The sequence below is a fragment of the Colletotrichum costaricense genome (assembly GCF_030867565.1).
Source record: "Colletotrichum costaricense strain IMI 309622 chromosome Unknown Scaffold_4.1, whole genome shotgun sequence".
Lineage (NCBI taxonomy): Eukaryota > Fungi > Ascomycota > Sordariomycetes > Glomerellales > Glomerellaceae > Colletotrichum > Colletotrichum costaricense.
The window spans coordinates 1,022,909-1,038,458 of NW_026848233.1; the positions used below are offsets into that span (position 1 = coordinate 1,022,909).

Consider the following 15,550-nt stretch of genomic DNA (forward strand, 5'->3'; position numbering starts at 1 on the left):
CTGCCTCACATGGGTCCTCTTTCCGACGGGACGACGGTTGCGGGGTTTAACTCGCTGCTTTTTGACAAAGAGACTCCGCAAACCGTTCGATTTTTGAAATACAGCCATGCCGAAAATAGTCAGGCCAACAATCAGTGGGCCACCTAGGTGCCTGATGAAGAGAAAACTAAGGCAATCTAATTAGATAGTACCCCATGTGGGGGACACACACAACATTGTTACATCGCTGAGTGATGGATGGTGGGGTCCACGGGTGTTTGTGGAGGCCACGTCCGGCGAGCGTTCATCCTGGATGTGGAGGAGTTCCGGTGCCCGCGCCGGTGATGGGCGCGGGGGAACGGGGATCATGCGGTATTCACATGAGACGCAGAGTGAGTGAGCAACGCATCATCGAATGTAACTTCCAACGCATTCATAACTGCAAAGGTTCTTTTACTTCAAAACAGACCCTGAGTGTACTCCGTGGATTTGCAGATGCACACGCCCTTACTGTATCTTACATTTGACCTGAGCCACACATTATTACACGTACGGATACACCGTACATCAAATTTACCAGATAATTATCTTCGCGTGAACCCTCCCGAGCCACGTCTTTTCGCAATATCCCCATAGCAATTGGGTGACCGAACCTTCTTTGACAGGCACACCTCCCCTCTCTGACTAGCTAGCCATGTCCCCAGGGCTGAAAAATGTAAACACGCTGGCCTGTCCGCTATCAAACTTTGACTGAGCATACCCTTTAGGTTATTATTGTCGGGGCCGGCCCTGCTGGGCAGCTGCTAGGGCTGCTTCTGGGTCGGGACGCCATTCCCGTTACGATCGTCGAGCAGACATTGGAGCTCGACGATAAGCCCAGAGCCACCCATTACGCTCCACCGGCGATGAAGGTCCTGAATCGCGCCGGCCTGGGGAGCGACCTGCGGAAATACGGGTTTCTTCCCGATGGAGTTGCATGGCGCAAGCCAGACGGGACGCGCATTGCGGGCATCAGCAACGAGATTGACGGTGATGATCCAGATCGCATGGTTGCACTGCCCTTGTGCGACCTGGCGCGGTTGATCTACGATCACTCGAAGCATCTACCATCCGTCACGTACCTGTTTCATCATCGGGTGACAGCAATCGGTCAGGACGATTCCCGTGCCTGGGTCGACGTGGAGAACGGGGACACAGGGGACAAGTCACAGCTTTTTGGTGACTTTGTTATTGGGTGCGACGGGGCTAACAGTATTGTCCGGCGATCGTTGTTTGGGAACGAATTTCCTGGCAAGACATGGGATGAGCAGATTGTGGCCACGAACGTAGGTTATACCTTCTTTCGGCCCGTTGTCGATGTGGTCCTCTCTATCGAGAAGTCCGGTTGCTCGAGTGTCAGGTCGACGAACTGATGATCTCACAGGTCTACTACGACTTTAGTCGCTTTGGGTACTCAGACTCCAACTTCATTCTAGACTCAAAGGACTGGTTCATGGCGGCCAAAATCACCAAAGATGGCCTATGGCGTGTAACGTATGGTGAAGCTACGGGCTCGACCCCCGAAGAGATTCTCGGCAGGCAGCCGGAGAGGTTTAGAAGTATACTACCTGGACACCCTAAACCGGACGAGTACAAGCTCGTCAGTATCAGCCCATACAAGGTCCATCAACGGCTAGCCAAGAGAATGATTGCCGGCCGGATTTTGCTCGCTGCAGATGCAGCGCACCTCTGCAACCCCTTGTAGGCATCTTTGCTCTTTTCGCTCGGTAATTTCCGTGGCCCGTAGCGCGCAGGTTGTGCTGACGATCGTCATGGTAGTGGGGGTCTCGGCCTCACCGGCGGCATCGTCGACGTCGAAGGCCTCTACGAGTGTTTGTCCGGGATACATCGCAATAAGGCGAGCCGGAGCATTCTGGAAGTCTACGACCAAGTGCGGCGACAGAAGTATCAAGACATTATTGACCCGATATCCAGCGAGAATTTGCGACGCATGTTCAGCGTCCACCCCGACGAGGTGCTGGCTTCCGACCCGTTCCTCAAGCTTTGCAAAGATGCTGAATCGGATCAAGAAAAGCTGAAGGAACTGAGCAAGGTGAGTTTGGATGACAGGCCACTCTGACGTTTTGATCGTTATTTCTTTTCGGTTTCGCAGTTTGGCTCACAAAAAGGTTCTCCTGGCAGGGCGCACAAGCACTGGGCTATGACTTTACGAAGCATTACACTTCTGGAGATGGTGGTGTAGGAGGGGGACTAGGCACTCGTCTTTAGCAACAAGTAAGCTGAGCTAGCAGCGAAATAGAAGACTCACCGGCCCAAATCGATTGGTTCTCGGGAGAAGCCGAACCACCATAGCAGAAAAAGACCCGGCACTGGGAGCATTGTTTGCCGCAATAGGCTAAATGCAAATATGCTCGATGTTGTCGAATCTTTGACAATGCATGAACTGTCAAACTGAACCAGCAGAATGGTAGCTTCTGCCACACCGTTGGTCAGCCCTGTGCGCCTGGCTACTAAGGATGAATTGCCGACAACTAAACTTTTGAAAAGCGTAACAGACAGACTGCATTCGGGACACCCGATGGCAAGCTCGTCCAAGCACACGAGATCTCGCAACCCACAAGGGGGTGACGGGGGGGAGGGTGTGTAGGGAAAAACTCTGACCAAAAGAAACAGCGACGAGAAAACATTGACCTGTGGGTGATCCGTTTCTTCTGCCCTGCACAGAGTCGGCTCGCAACTGTGCCCTCTCAAGGGAAACAGGGAGAGGGAGGGCAAGCGCCGTGAGCCACAATAAGCGCAGGAGCTGTCAAATCAACAAGAAGCGCAAAGAAAGTTCGCCGGATGTTCGATCTCACGGTAATTCGCTTTCGCTATCCCTGAAAGCTTCTGGTTCACTTAGCTTTGTGCAACCCAAGGAGAAAATAGCTACCCGTGCAAGCCTCTCGAATGATTACCCGGCAAGTGGGCAATTTTGGCTAGTTCTTGTCTGGCAATACCTCCGCTTACCAGGTCGCCGTGCAATGGCTGAACCTTAATAAAGACACATCACGGAGCGGTCCGATTGGGAGGGAACAGTGATAGGCCAGACAAGGACGCTGACCATCACTTCTCACTTATACGCTGCAAGTCCCAAGCGGCAAGCCAGCATACCAGCGGGTGATTATACGACAGGAATGGACGTGAAAGATAGCACATAGGGACCCGTAAGGAAGTGGAAGGGGGTGCAGGCTGGCGATAATCAAGGGTGTTCCTGTTCGACCGAGCCTGAGATTCATGGCGACCTAAAAGAGACATGTGAAACCACAGCTGCCCGAAAAAGGGCATAAGGGAAAAGGATGAAATGTTCGGGGGAATTTGGCATCTAGTGTCTGATAACAATAAGGTTTGAGGCTGCCCCCGAAGGGCGCATTTGACGGCAATTTGGGAAGCCCACCGGCAGGCTTCTCTCGGGGGTTGCTGGCGCTGGTGAAAAAAGAAAAAAAAAAGAGAAGCTGAGGCCAAGAAGCCGGTCCCCGGTCGACATTCCACGAGTAGAGACGGACGGTTGAATAGCAGCCCTAACAGCGAGAATTGTGGCTGGGCTCAGACTGACTGTTTCCAGGCAACCTTACTGGGACGGGGATGACGTCGGCTAGCCGACGCCACGTAAACTCTATTTGTATGACGCTTTTTCTTTTTTGTGTTCCAAAGGTTGAGCCCCTGTTCGTGTTATGTATGTGCTGGAGTGTGTGTGTGGCATGTCCCTGTGTGCGTCCTCTGAGTGTGAGTAGCTAGGAGGTATGAAAGTGCGTGTCGGGGGCCGCTAGTACGGAGTACACCAGTCAGTCATGTCAGTCATGTCAGGTATATCGGGTCATACAAGGGGTTAACTCGGGTTCAAGCGTCACTGTCACGACTCTGACTTGCAGTAGTGTTGAGTTGTAAAAGTGTCAAGTTGCGAAAGGTTGCTCCAGCTCGACGAAAGGGAGACTAGGCCGAGCCAGCCCGTTTCCTCGGGCATGCTTCCGTAGCAGTGCAGCGGCAGTAGCAGCAGCCAAAAACACGTGAGGAGAAAACCTTTTTGTCGAGCCGTTTGCAACTGTGGCTGTGACGGCGCCGCTAACAAATACAACAAGCGACAAAAGTGTATGATGCCGAGGCGGATCGTTCTGCCCAGTTCCACCCCCCCTTCCGCCTCGGAATTTCTGCCCACGCAGTAATTCGGTTCTGTCTGCCCATCGACGATCCTTGCTTGACCAGGTTAGGCTGGCGTTTGATGGGCTAGACTCTGGCTACGTGCTCCTCCTCTCTCTCGACTGATGCTCACTCGCAACACACCCACCGGGCCACGGTACAACACCCACACCTCTTTCTCCTCCTCAGCCATAGATACATGTATACACACCCAGGAGGAGAAGAACAGACTAAGACAGGCTCGGCTTACCTTGCTTTGGCACAACTGACCCCACCTCCAGAGCAAAGACGAGCAGGAAGGTGGACCCTGAATATCTCGCAGTGATCAGTCTCACTGCGTCCTCGTTCTCTTCTCCGCCGTTAAAACTGTGCTGGCCTCCCACACTCTTCGGTTGAAAGTTGATGCCTGGTGCCGTTACCCGCCCGCAGGCCAGCTATGATACCCAGTAATCAACCGTTTGACAACGATAGAGACAAGCTTCGAACCGTCCTTCTTTAGGCTGTCTCTTTTGACACGTTTTTTGGTTCCTTTTTATTTTTCTTGATCCTTTAACCCTCGGCAAACGGTTGTCGATTCTTTCGATTTACCGCCATCAACCCACCCGGACATGGTGTTGAAGCGTCGACTAGTTGATTTCCAGCGCGAACAAGATCCCTTCGCCGTCAAGGTGTTTCTCCCGCCGACCGATCATTACCGCCAACGCAACTGGATCATGACGTCCCCGGAGCAGCAGATGGACACCCTGCGAGAAGGTCTTAGCCGGGTGATTCTAGACCAGCTTGCGGAAACCCTGCGGGATTATTCGTCTGGAAACTTGGCGAACCCGGTGCTTCGATTTGAAGCTTTCATTCAGGACGGCGAGCCAGGAACGCAGGGGCAAACACCCCGCTCTCCCGTGGTTTCGGTAAGTTGCATCTCCATGTTTATCATCGCGGGCTGGACCGCGCGTTGGCGCCGGAATGTGTGCAAGTGTTCAGCTTTCGTGCTGCCCGTGGACTCCAGTTCTACAGCGCAGACAATCCCGGAGATACCCAATCAAGACAGATAAAGAGCGGATGACTCAGCATCAACTGATTTACTGCTGGGTCTATTTCACTTGCTCCTCCGTGTTGTGGCATGGGTGGTTGGGTTGCAGGTTGGGTACGAGAGGGTTTTCTGCTAACCACCATCACCAACTATACAGAAAATGGTAGACTTGTCTGGCATCATTTCACAGAGCGCAAATAACAGCCCGAATACGAGCCATGCGGGAAGAGAAAACACCATCGAACACCCGACACCGCCCACCATCAGCCCGCAATTGATGATGGACGATGTCGCGGCAAGCGCCAGCCGGGCTTTTGTCCGGACACAACGGACGCCATCCCAAGGACCGCCACAAATGTCACCCGAGACCGATGCAAATGCTTTTATTCAAAGAAGAGGAACGGGAGCTCTACGACCAGTCAGGGGAGCCGCTCCAGTGGAGGAAGAGCAGCCGGACAGCCAGAGGCATATGCAGGTTGCCAACAACTTTCCTAAACGCGCAAAGATTCAGACAGACGTCGTCTTCATCCCGCAACAGTCGTCCATTGACAAATTCGTCGTCAGCGTTTGGGAGCAGATCCACGGTGGTATCAGCTTAGATCCCCAGAGTCTGCTTGAACAGTGGCAGCTCACGGCAACGGCAGCAACAGCAACCATCAACAATGCTGGCAAGATTCACGTTCCCGAGCAGCTCGAGCTCGGCTTGCTCCAGGCGCCCTCGGCAGACGGCACGCTGACTGAGATCGACATGGAGGGAACCTTCAACCGCAGCAACATCTTTTGCCGAAAGGTTACGCAAGCCAGCCGCGCGTGCCGCTCGATTGAGGTCATTGTCCAAGCGCGGTGGATCGAGCACTTCGACTCGTATGTCGAGCTGCTTGCCATCACGAACCCGGGCATGTCCCCTACCAAACGCCGCAAGGCGGCGCTCATTGAGGCGTGTAACGATTTTGGATGGTCTGAGAAGGAGTTGCGGAATAAGATGGCCATTTGGCGCGGCTACAAGGAAATAAAGGACGCGGGAGGTTGGGCCGCGCTCGTCTTCGCCGGCATGGGACTTTACCGCTTCTGCAAGTACCGAGTTGGATTTAATCCGGATAGCATGCAACGACTCCGGTGCCTCCGGCCCCGAATTGAGGTCGCCGCCGATACTCTTCACCCCACGTGGCGCCAACTACTCATGATTGTCGGCGAGGGCGCACAGCGTCGGTTCTGCGGTCACCCGCATGACTGGGTTGTCCGCCAGGACGGTTCGGACCCGGTTCCGCTCCGGTCGACATATCTCGAATATGACCCTTACTTCAGCTTCGAACAGCTCGAACACTCCGTCATGGACATGAGCGCGTGGGGCACCGATGATCCGCGATGGGTGCCGCCGATGAACGCCGTGGCTTGCGTCCAGGGCATGCACACATGTCACTCGTGCGGCCAGGAGCAGTCCGAAGACCCCAAGATCAACTCGTGCTACTGCTTCCCGACGCTATTCGGGTCCGGGCGTCGGAGCCCCTGCCCGGTGCAGGTGTTCCGGACCTCGGACGGACGCAACAACGGCCTGATGGCTCTTTGTCCGTTCGAGCGCGGCGCGGCGATAGGAGAGTTTGTCGGCCTCATCACAAAAGACTTGCAAAATATGGACGTCATGGATAGCTCGACGGGTGTCCGGGCCTATCAGATCTGGCAGGGACGGCAGGGCAACTTCACGAGGTTCGTCAACCACAGCTGCAAGTCCAACGCGCAATTCCAGCAGTTTGTGTGGATGAGCACGCAGCGCATCATCCTGGTGAGCAAGGGCATTGAGGCGGGTCACGAGGTCACGGTGGACTATTCTGGGAGCTACTGGCGCGGTTTGGACAAAGAATGTCTCTGCGGAGAGTCATGCTGTCGGTATAGGAACGCGGCTCGATAGGAGGAAGACAAATGCGATGGAGTGGACTCCATACTCTGTATCCGTAGAGGAGAATTATTACTACGAAGATTAGGGCGAAGCGGGAAACGGGGTCGAGTTCAGCCACACCACTACACACGGACGAAGCTGCGGCGGAGGCTGCGGCGAAGAGGGGGTGTGTGAACAAGACCCGATTCTCATGTTCCAGTGGAAGAAAAAGAAAAGATTAATCGCAACTACCGATCATGTTTTTTTACGATTTTAGGATTAGTCTTCGGGGTAGAGATACAGACGTGGACGGGCAGGCGAACAGATGCTTCAGGTTATTGATCGCAAGCCTTTCCTTGTTCCTAATCCTATTTGGTTAAAACATCCGAAGTCAGATTGACCAGTCAGCCGCCGCAGCATCCGAGACTCTGACAACATTCTTTTCTCCCTTCTCTTCTCCGCGACTGAGTCGACTGAATCAAACTGAATCGAGTGAGTCGCTGTTCGAGAGAAGGGAGGGAGGGAGGCACATAGGTAGGTAGGCAAATAGGTAGGCTCGGAAAGGATGGGTCCATTCCGAGCGCGTTTAGTGGTGACATTTAGCCCATATGACACCGGTAGATGAGCACCGCTTGTGTTGATCCTCGCTACATTCCAGTCCTCCATAAATCTAACCATGTGTCCTGTCCCCTCTGTCCGTCCTTCTAGCCATCTGTCTCTAGCTCACACTCACTGGCTCGCCGAGTTCGTATCAGCTAGCGGGTTCCAGGTTTGTGCCAACGCCCTGCGCTAAAGCGGCTAAAACGTGCCCCTTGAATCGCAATGCTTTCGAACTACATTAGCTCGGGCCGCCGTTCCCCGACCAGCATTTTCATCTTGGGTACTTTTACCCTTCTTAACTTCCGCCAAAGTCTCTTCTTCGACCGCTACGACGACTAGAAATTTTTATACTTTGCCAAAAGTACGCCAAAGGGAACGGCGGACTGGCCCGTTCTCCCTTCTTGGAGTTTGTCCCGAAGCTTTGAAGCTCACCCCCAAGGCGGTCTGTGAACCATGGGACCGCCGCCGCGTCAAACAGGGAAGTCAGGGTCTGGAAGCCCTGAGTGTTCCGAGGCTTATGAACGAACCCTTTTTTCCCGCCTGCTCGTGAAGTGGGCGATGGCCTTATTCTTTTGTCATCGCGTCCCGCTACCCGACGGGAGTGTGATAAACTTCAGCGCTTCAGCAATGGACCGTGTAGCAAAATCTTGACGTAATAGAGAGTCCACTGGACCTCGTCTCTCGGACGAAAGGTCTTGTCCGCCCCGGTGGCCCAATCTCTTCTATGTTCCCCTTCTTCAGCCAGCCTTCGGGCTCCTGTTGGGACCTCGTTAGGACTGAGAACCTCGTACCCGAAAACTTTAGCTTTTAGCGGATGTGTCTGCGATAGCGAGATAGGTATGCGGGTGTGCGACTGCATTGCCCATCAGATCCCGCAGGCTGTTGTGGGCTCGGTAGCAGGCTCAGTTGGCCTTGTGGCGCCTCGTGTCTCTCGTTTCTCTTGTGTCGACTACCTATACGTAGACCGTCGCCTTTACAGTTTCGACGGGTTTTCAGGATTCCTCATAACCAGAACTAGAAGCATATTGACAGCTACTAGTTGTGGACGCTAATGGATGCTCCCCATCATCACTGGCGCGCGTGAACATGTGTATTATCTCGCGCCAACCACCGTCATCTCACAGCTCAGGGGGGGCGCATCAGGGGGTGCTAATGAGCCACCAAAGCCCGAAAATAACATTCATGAGCACTAGAAGACCAAGACCGAGGATCTCGAAAATCCCCCGCACACCTATACTAGCAAGATGAGGATCAGAGTCCATGTGGCTTGCGAGCTAAGGAGTGATCATGCACCTCGGGCCTCATCCGGGAGTCTTCCCGCTCTTCTGAGACCGTGTCCCTCAACCGCTGGTTCTTACTGGCGCCGATGCCAATGCTCACCACTGATCCATCCCGCGCTTGACACATCGGCATATCGCAGTTAGGGGGAAATCCCACACATTTCCATATTGTCGATGCGCAGAGGCCCTCGCAGACCTCACGGAGGCAACTGTTAGCGATCAGCTACCAAGAACATGAACGAACACAGACACTACGTAGCTGAGACCGAAAATCTCACAGTGATAGAAGGGTCTCGTGACGGACGGCGTCGTCTCACACTACTGCAGGGCACAGAGAGCTGAGCAAGTAGCCTTTTTTGAGCTGACACCTCTTGGGCAGCTCGAACCGCACCGGTGCGTCCCCGAACTTGGGTTGACCGTGTAGTAGTCAGACACTCTTTGCCCGTTTCCTTGCCGTCCCATGGTCCTCGTCAACTCTGAACTGTTTAATCGACTGTTTTGACATGCTTCCCTCACTTCCAGAAGACGGGGCTGACCACACCCACCCCCCTTCAGGCTTCTCTCCCCCCTTCTTTTCACATCACGCTTTGACGAACGGACATTGGGAAAACGGCCCATTTAGACCGTTTCGCTTTGGAGTCCTCGGATGGTTCTTGATGACTATTTCTAAAAATTGCCGAGAATGAGAGCCGTTGAACACGTTCGAGTCAACTCCAAGAGTGGGCTATGTAGTACAAGTCTAGCGATAGTGGTGCTGAGGATCCCGCCTACGAAGCTCGGCGGAGACGCCGTCGGGCACTAACAGCAGGAGAGAAAGGTTCTTCATCCTGTCAGAACACCCCCTGCTTACGAGTTCGCCAGCACGCACCAGGCCTGACGAACGATTCTTATCATCAGTCGAGTAGTTAAGCCAGCTGTCATCCTTGTCCGCGAAGCAAGATGGTGTCCCATCCTGTGTCCGATTCTTTGAAATGCTATTCAGCAGGGTAGGCTGGACGTTGCCTTTGTGTGACGAGGCCCTGTGGTGCTAGGAAGCCTATAGACATGACCATGTTCGTCTGTTGAGCTAATTACTTACAGCGTGAACCAATTTTACCCAGCTCCGGTCCACCCCCAGCATCACCAAAGATCCCAGATTTCAGCGTCAGTCAGCCCAAGAAAACTTTTTGCAACGATCGATCGAATCCCGTCGACTGAACAATCCCCTCTCCCCATCACTTGATACTCCCCTTCATCCGGGGCCTTGGCCAGAGACTTCCGGGCCCAAGAAAGTTGTGAACTTTGGCTCTCTGGATCGTCTCGCTTGCCCCCAGCCATCGATTGGGACTGCTACCCAACAAACTTCTGCAGGAGCGAATAAAAGGTGATGATGGCTCGGCCATATCTCCTATTTGGCCAGAAAAAGAAACATAAACCTGGCCGAGAGATGTCAGACCAGCAACAAAGACAGCCAGGTTCCGGGGCTGAGAAGCATTACTGCAGTGTCACGCAACAATCACGATCTGTTCCCGCCGGGAATGAACTCCCGGTCGGTATGCCACACTGGCAAATCAATGTCTCATCGAATCCCCTTTGACGGACGACTCCGGGGACACGCAATCGGAGGCCCAATGGCGTCCAAGCGGTTCCCGCCGGCTATGCCTTCGTCGGGACAACTCGCGGCTAGGTCCCTATTGGCCGAAGCTCGGGATCAGGATTGGCGCGTGAATATGGCGAAAGCCTCGTTGCAAGTCGTTAGCCACAACTATGCAACCTGCAGGTGGTTGTAGTACGACTGTTCGAGTTGTCGGAGTTGCCTAACTAAGATCTTGCTGTTGGGCAAAGTAGTTGGTAGTGTCAACTCCGACGAGCCAAGAAAGATCGTTGGAAGTCCAAAGCCTTTTGCTATCAACTCCATGTGTCTACTAACCAACAAATCGTGCGTAAAACGATCTCAACAGGAAGCTCAGGCTTAGGAGATTTGCCTAGAAATTTCCAGGAACCATGGAGGACTGTCCAATTTCCTGAAGAAGAGGACCAGGTTGAACCAGTAAGTACAATCGACTTTTCCTACACAAATTGGACGCGTTGGTTGAGATGAAATTGGAACTGGAAGAGTTTTCGCTGACTGAGATCTGTGTCTGATTAGCAATTCTACACGTTGACCGACGACACGACTGAACGAGCAAATAACTAAGACTCTCTGTGAATCTGCGGATTCTGCTTCCTCTATACAATTTTCGAAATCCTTGACATTTTTGTCTAGGATTTGTCGAAAGGTTCCTTCACTCTAGCAATTGAGGCAATTTGTGTAAGTGCCGAGCGACAACTGGTTGATTTCTTACACTTGTCGCCAATCCATTATCGGTACGATATGTGTTGCAAAGATTTGAAGTCCCAGCTCAGTGCTGAATTCAAGGATGTTCCAAGAGCAACATATTATTTCTATGGCGTATTTTGATTTCTGGAGAGGTAGACAAGTCAATTCAGCTGCGAATTGCGTCTTGTACACCGCTTTGAAATGCTGCAAAATCGATGGCGATGGCGCAAGGAAGTAGTGACAATTGTTCAGGTTGTTTCTTCTACGACTTGTGGATTTCTAGATTTTCCAATGCTGAGACTCGCAGATTACCTTAGCGTCGGCCGAATCGAAAAAAAAAAGCAGCGTTTCCGCGGACAGGACTTCAAAGTCTTAGGACGATTTTGACAGCCGCAGTAGTCACCCGACGTCTTACAAAAGTGTCTCACAAACATTTACGTCAACTTTGACACATTGCGAATACGGGAAACAAGGCCAACAATGAGCCAATGGCAGTCTATTTGTGGACTATACCAACGAATCAGCGCCTTTTCACGATAACCTGGGAGAAGCCTGGACAGTTCTATGCTTTGACCTCGCAGGCTCGCAGGCTCGCAGGCCTTCCCTCTCTTTTTCTCCCCGCAAGTTCGCAGCGTAGACCAGATCGGATGGCTGACAGTGTTTCTAGTTTCTATAGATTTGTATCAAGTCACGTGCGAAACTTCCTATCGAATTCATGCGTAGCGAACGGCGGAGGTCTGTAAAGTTCTGTTTGTCGGCTTTACAGAGCTTCCTCGTGAGTTGAATGATTTCAAAAGCCGATCCCTTCGAAACCGCGGGCGCCGAGCCTACCCCAACGAGCCGATTTTGGATATTCTCAAGCGGTGGCAATTCCTACCGGAAAAGCCTATACGTTGTACTACACCAGCGAAGTCTCCAACAAGCTTGACTGGAAGTTGTGGCCAATCAATTCTTTTTGAGTTGAGCAAATAACGGCAACTAACGTTGGAGAACGTTGAGTTGAATAGAGAGAGCAAAAAAAGGGCTCTTTTCCTGATTGGGCGATTACCTGCTCAAACGCGCTCACAGTCGATTGTTTCGCACGACGCTACATCTATCGCAGTGAGCAGAAAAAAAAAAATTATAGCAGAGATAGATATATGAATGAGGCGTTTTTCCCCAGACTTTTGTTGGGCGGGTGTTTGTAAAGAAGAGCAGTATTTCTGCAATGATCGTCGCGCGTGTGCAGAAAACGTGAATTGACATGGAATCATCAAACATGCGAGGCAGGGCACAGAGCAGCTGCAGCGGTTCAAGCCGCTCGAGCGCGTCGACGGGTTCAGCGTCGTCGGGGACGCAGGAAGCGTGAGCAAAGACGCACTCCCCCGATTTTCTCTCGTCCGAGGCTTGGACTTGCGAGAAAGAAGAGAACAGCTGCAGGAAGCATATGCTAACGGCTTTGGCAGGAGACATTTCATCTTTGACCGAGGTTCGTCGATACATGCAAGCCGGGCCGGCCGAGACAGAAGCACGCGGGCGAAGTCGCTCGGCAAAGTGGTCCAATTCTCTACCCAAATTGGGCAACGATTTCGCTGACGATTGAGGAAACCCCTCGGGGTTTCTGGGACAGATTGGTATCCCGACGTGCCGCTGGTTATCCAAGCGAATCAACTGATTATCGGGCGTCTTGGGCTGGGGTACACGCTGCCAGAGCTCGTGGCCGAGTCCGCGAGGAACGAGGCGGGCTGTCACCCGGGCACGATGGCGGCGTACTTTCACCATGCGATTACGCTGGAGCTGGCGTGTTTGATGAGCAATGATACAGTCCAGATGGCGATCGTAAAGGGCGTAAGGGTATGAGCGGGCTCCGACAGCAGTTTGTAAATCTTATTGGGCACGAACGGCGTTTGTCATTGGTATTGCTTCGGGATTGTTGAACTATGGAATCATGAAGGAAGGGCTGTGTTTGTTCACTCGCTTAGGTTGAGCGAAAACGAATGATGCGGTGGTTATCACTGCGCACGAAATAGACCTCGGCAGCAATGAGCAATCGGAGTTGCAGTTTCGGGACAGGCTTGGATTGTAGGTACTACTCAGGCTGAAATGACCTAGACGACCATGCTGTTATCTTTAACTTGGTCAAACGCAGACTTCATCGCTTTGATTCACGATGCAAACTGACCATGGCAGACCTTAGCCCGGCCGTTGCAATGTCTTCATGCTGCCATCAGAGCTAATACGAAGCGAGGCCGTCAATGTGAGAGAAATAGAGCGCGCTCTCGTTGACCAAGGGTGGAGGGCCATATTATTTAGCGACATTCGCTAGAAAGCTTCAACGGAGACCACGGAATGGTGCAAAGTAGTGTGTTTCCAGTGCTACTTCTCTTCGCGCAATTATTACCCAAGACATATCAGCAGTGACTCGCTATTTAAGCTAGCCTAGCTTGCATGTGAATTTGAATCGGGCTCTGATTACCAACGTGGTGAAGACTCTGTGTGATGGACAATGGACCCCAAGAATGCCGATGACGATAGCGCCGCCAGGACAACACACTAGAAAAGAGCGCCTAGCAGGCGCACCAGCATGCGATTGTCACGGTTTTCTTTTTTTTGGTTTCAGTAGGCCAAACGACTCGAAAACGGTCTTTTAGAGCATATGGACTGGGCAATTCGGGGCTCGAGCTGACAGACTAGCTGCTGAAGACATCAGAACATGGCATTTCTTTGTTTTCCCGTAGCCAAAATTTGCATCGGACTGCTCCGAAATCGGTTACTGCGAGGAGACGGAGTCCTCCAAAGGCCGTGGACCAACAGCATTCCTTTGGATAACGGCGCGACGACGAATGCCAGGCAACACATGGATAGATTTGAGCAAACAAGTAGCATTCGTCCATGTCAAAGTCAGCAAGAAAGAGGCGAAGAGGAAGCGTAGATGGCAACAGTCGACTGCCGTTTCTCTTACGACAGAACAAACAACCAGTCGCTTAGAATGGCATGGCGGCAGCCTCGAACTGATGGTGTCGCACGAGATCAGCCACACAAAGTCAGTCCAATCGAGCCTACGTTGTTGACCCAAAATCGGACGAAAGACTATGACTAATAGATGGCATGGAGACCTCGCGATCTTATGTTCGTTTGCGTACAGTATTGAGTGTTTTGGTGTCACGATCATCAGTTCCCAATTCCTAGAAGGGGTCGTTTGTGTCGCCAGCAAACACGCTTCTAGAAAGTCACACAAACGCCATGCAGTAGTGGCCAAAGTCTAATGGAGGCCTATTGAAGGAAACAGCCATGACTTATGGTTTCCAGAAAGCGAGATGCAAACTCCGGGTCGGACGAAAGGTTATAGCGATCTGGGTGGCCCAATTGCACACGAAATCGCGCAAGCATTAGACATTCGATAACAAAGCGACTTTTCTAGGGTGCCGCAAAATGCTAGCAGTAGGTTATGGATTAATGGACACACATTCGAGGGAATTTGTATGCGGATTGTAGAGTTCTGGGGTGTATTGGTAAGAGTTGGTGATTGCTTCGAAATCGAGCGACGTAGGTATCGGGAAGGTCGTCACGCAAGACCATGAGAGACCTGCGCTTATGTCGGCATCGGGACGTTTCGTGTAATCTGGCTGGGAAGCTTCGGGGTAAGGTTTGGATTCGTCAGGCGATGGCGTCGAGTAGTCGGCGTGGGAGCGGTGTGAGGAGAGAATGGGAAGTGCTCACAAAGCCTAGCTAATCGCATATGTTAGTAGTTCCAGGTGCAGACTTACGAGGAAGAATCATGACTGATTCCTAGCGCTCACAGTGGTGCTAATGCCCTCCGTAACAAGATGGAGAAAAGACTGCATAGGCAGAACAGCAGAAGGTGTAAGCGGAAGGTCAGTCCACAGGTCTAGCACAAAGAAGAAGGCTAGCCTAGATATTTGACTACTGACTAAAGATGCAAGTAGAGCATGAACTCCGGGTATTGCTAGCCCGGAGCAAGCTATCAGCACCTCCAAGATGTCAACGTCTAATCATATCCGACTATGGGACCAAAGCCACAAATCGTCTCTTGCTATCCACACTTGCCATATCCGTGATATCTCTGAATCCGGGGACGGCTGGATGAATCGCCGGGGGTCAGCCACGGCAGATTCTCCCGGTTCTTGGGCGCCGATCCGGGGCCCGGGCCGACCTGAAACCCGTGCGAGAAGTCCCGAAGAGCTTCGTTTTGGAAGATGGAGCACAAACGCACACAGGGGGTTTGTTGGGTCACATTGAAATTGGGAACAGGTGGCCGTCGGTGGAGAGCAGGGGGGATGAGTGGGGAGTCTCGTCATCAGAAAGGAGGCAGCAGGGAT

General features: G+C 52.5%; 4 protein-coding genes across 4 annotated transcripts; 3 read left to right on the forward strand and 1 right to left on the reverse strand.

Moving 5' to 3' along the window:
* Window positions 1–673: 673 nt before the first annotated feature.
* On the forward strand, window positions 674–2,221 carry CCOS01_04377 (FAD binding domain-containing protein; the record flags this gene model as incomplete). Its single annotated transcript, XM_060452559.1, has 5 exons — window positions 674–694; window positions 747–1,304; window positions 1,403–1,719; window positions 1,798–2,071; window positions 2,132–2,221. 5 exons carry the CDS (start codon window positions 674–676, stop codon window positions 2,219–2,221), a joined length of 1,260 nt encoding a protein of 419 aa, XP_060316517.1.
* An 860-nt stretch (window positions 2,222–3,081) lies between these two features.
* Window positions 3,082–3,273, reverse strand: CCOS01_04378 (uncharacterized protein; the record flags this gene model as incomplete). The annotated part of the gene is made up of 1 exon (XM_060452560.1): window positions 3,082–3,273. One exon carries the CDS (start codon window positions 3,271–3,273, stop codon window positions 3,082–3,084), a length of 192 nt encoding a protein of 63 aa, XP_060316518.1.
* Window positions 3,274–4,760: 1,487 nt separating this feature from the next.
* Window positions 4,761–7,085, forward strand: CCOS01_04379 (SET domain-containing protein; the record flags this gene model as incomplete). Its single annotated transcript, XM_060452561.1, has 2 exons — window positions 4,761–5,057; window positions 5,337–7,085. 2 exons carry the CDS (start codon window positions 4,761–4,763, stop codon window positions 7,083–7,085), a joined length of 2,046 nt encoding a protein of 681 aa, XP_060316519.1.
* Window positions 7,086–12,489: 5,404 nt separating this feature from the next.
* On the forward strand, window positions 12,490–13,070 carry CCOS01_04380 (uncharacterized protein; the record flags this gene model as incomplete). Its single annotated transcript, XM_060452562.1, has 3 exons — window positions 12,490–12,567; window positions 12,651–12,699; window positions 12,841–13,070. 3 exons carry the CDS (start codon window positions 12,490–12,492, stop codon window positions 13,068–13,070), a joined length of 357 nt encoding a protein of 118 aa, XP_060316520.1.
* Window positions 13,071–15,550: the final 2,480 nt, after the last annotated feature.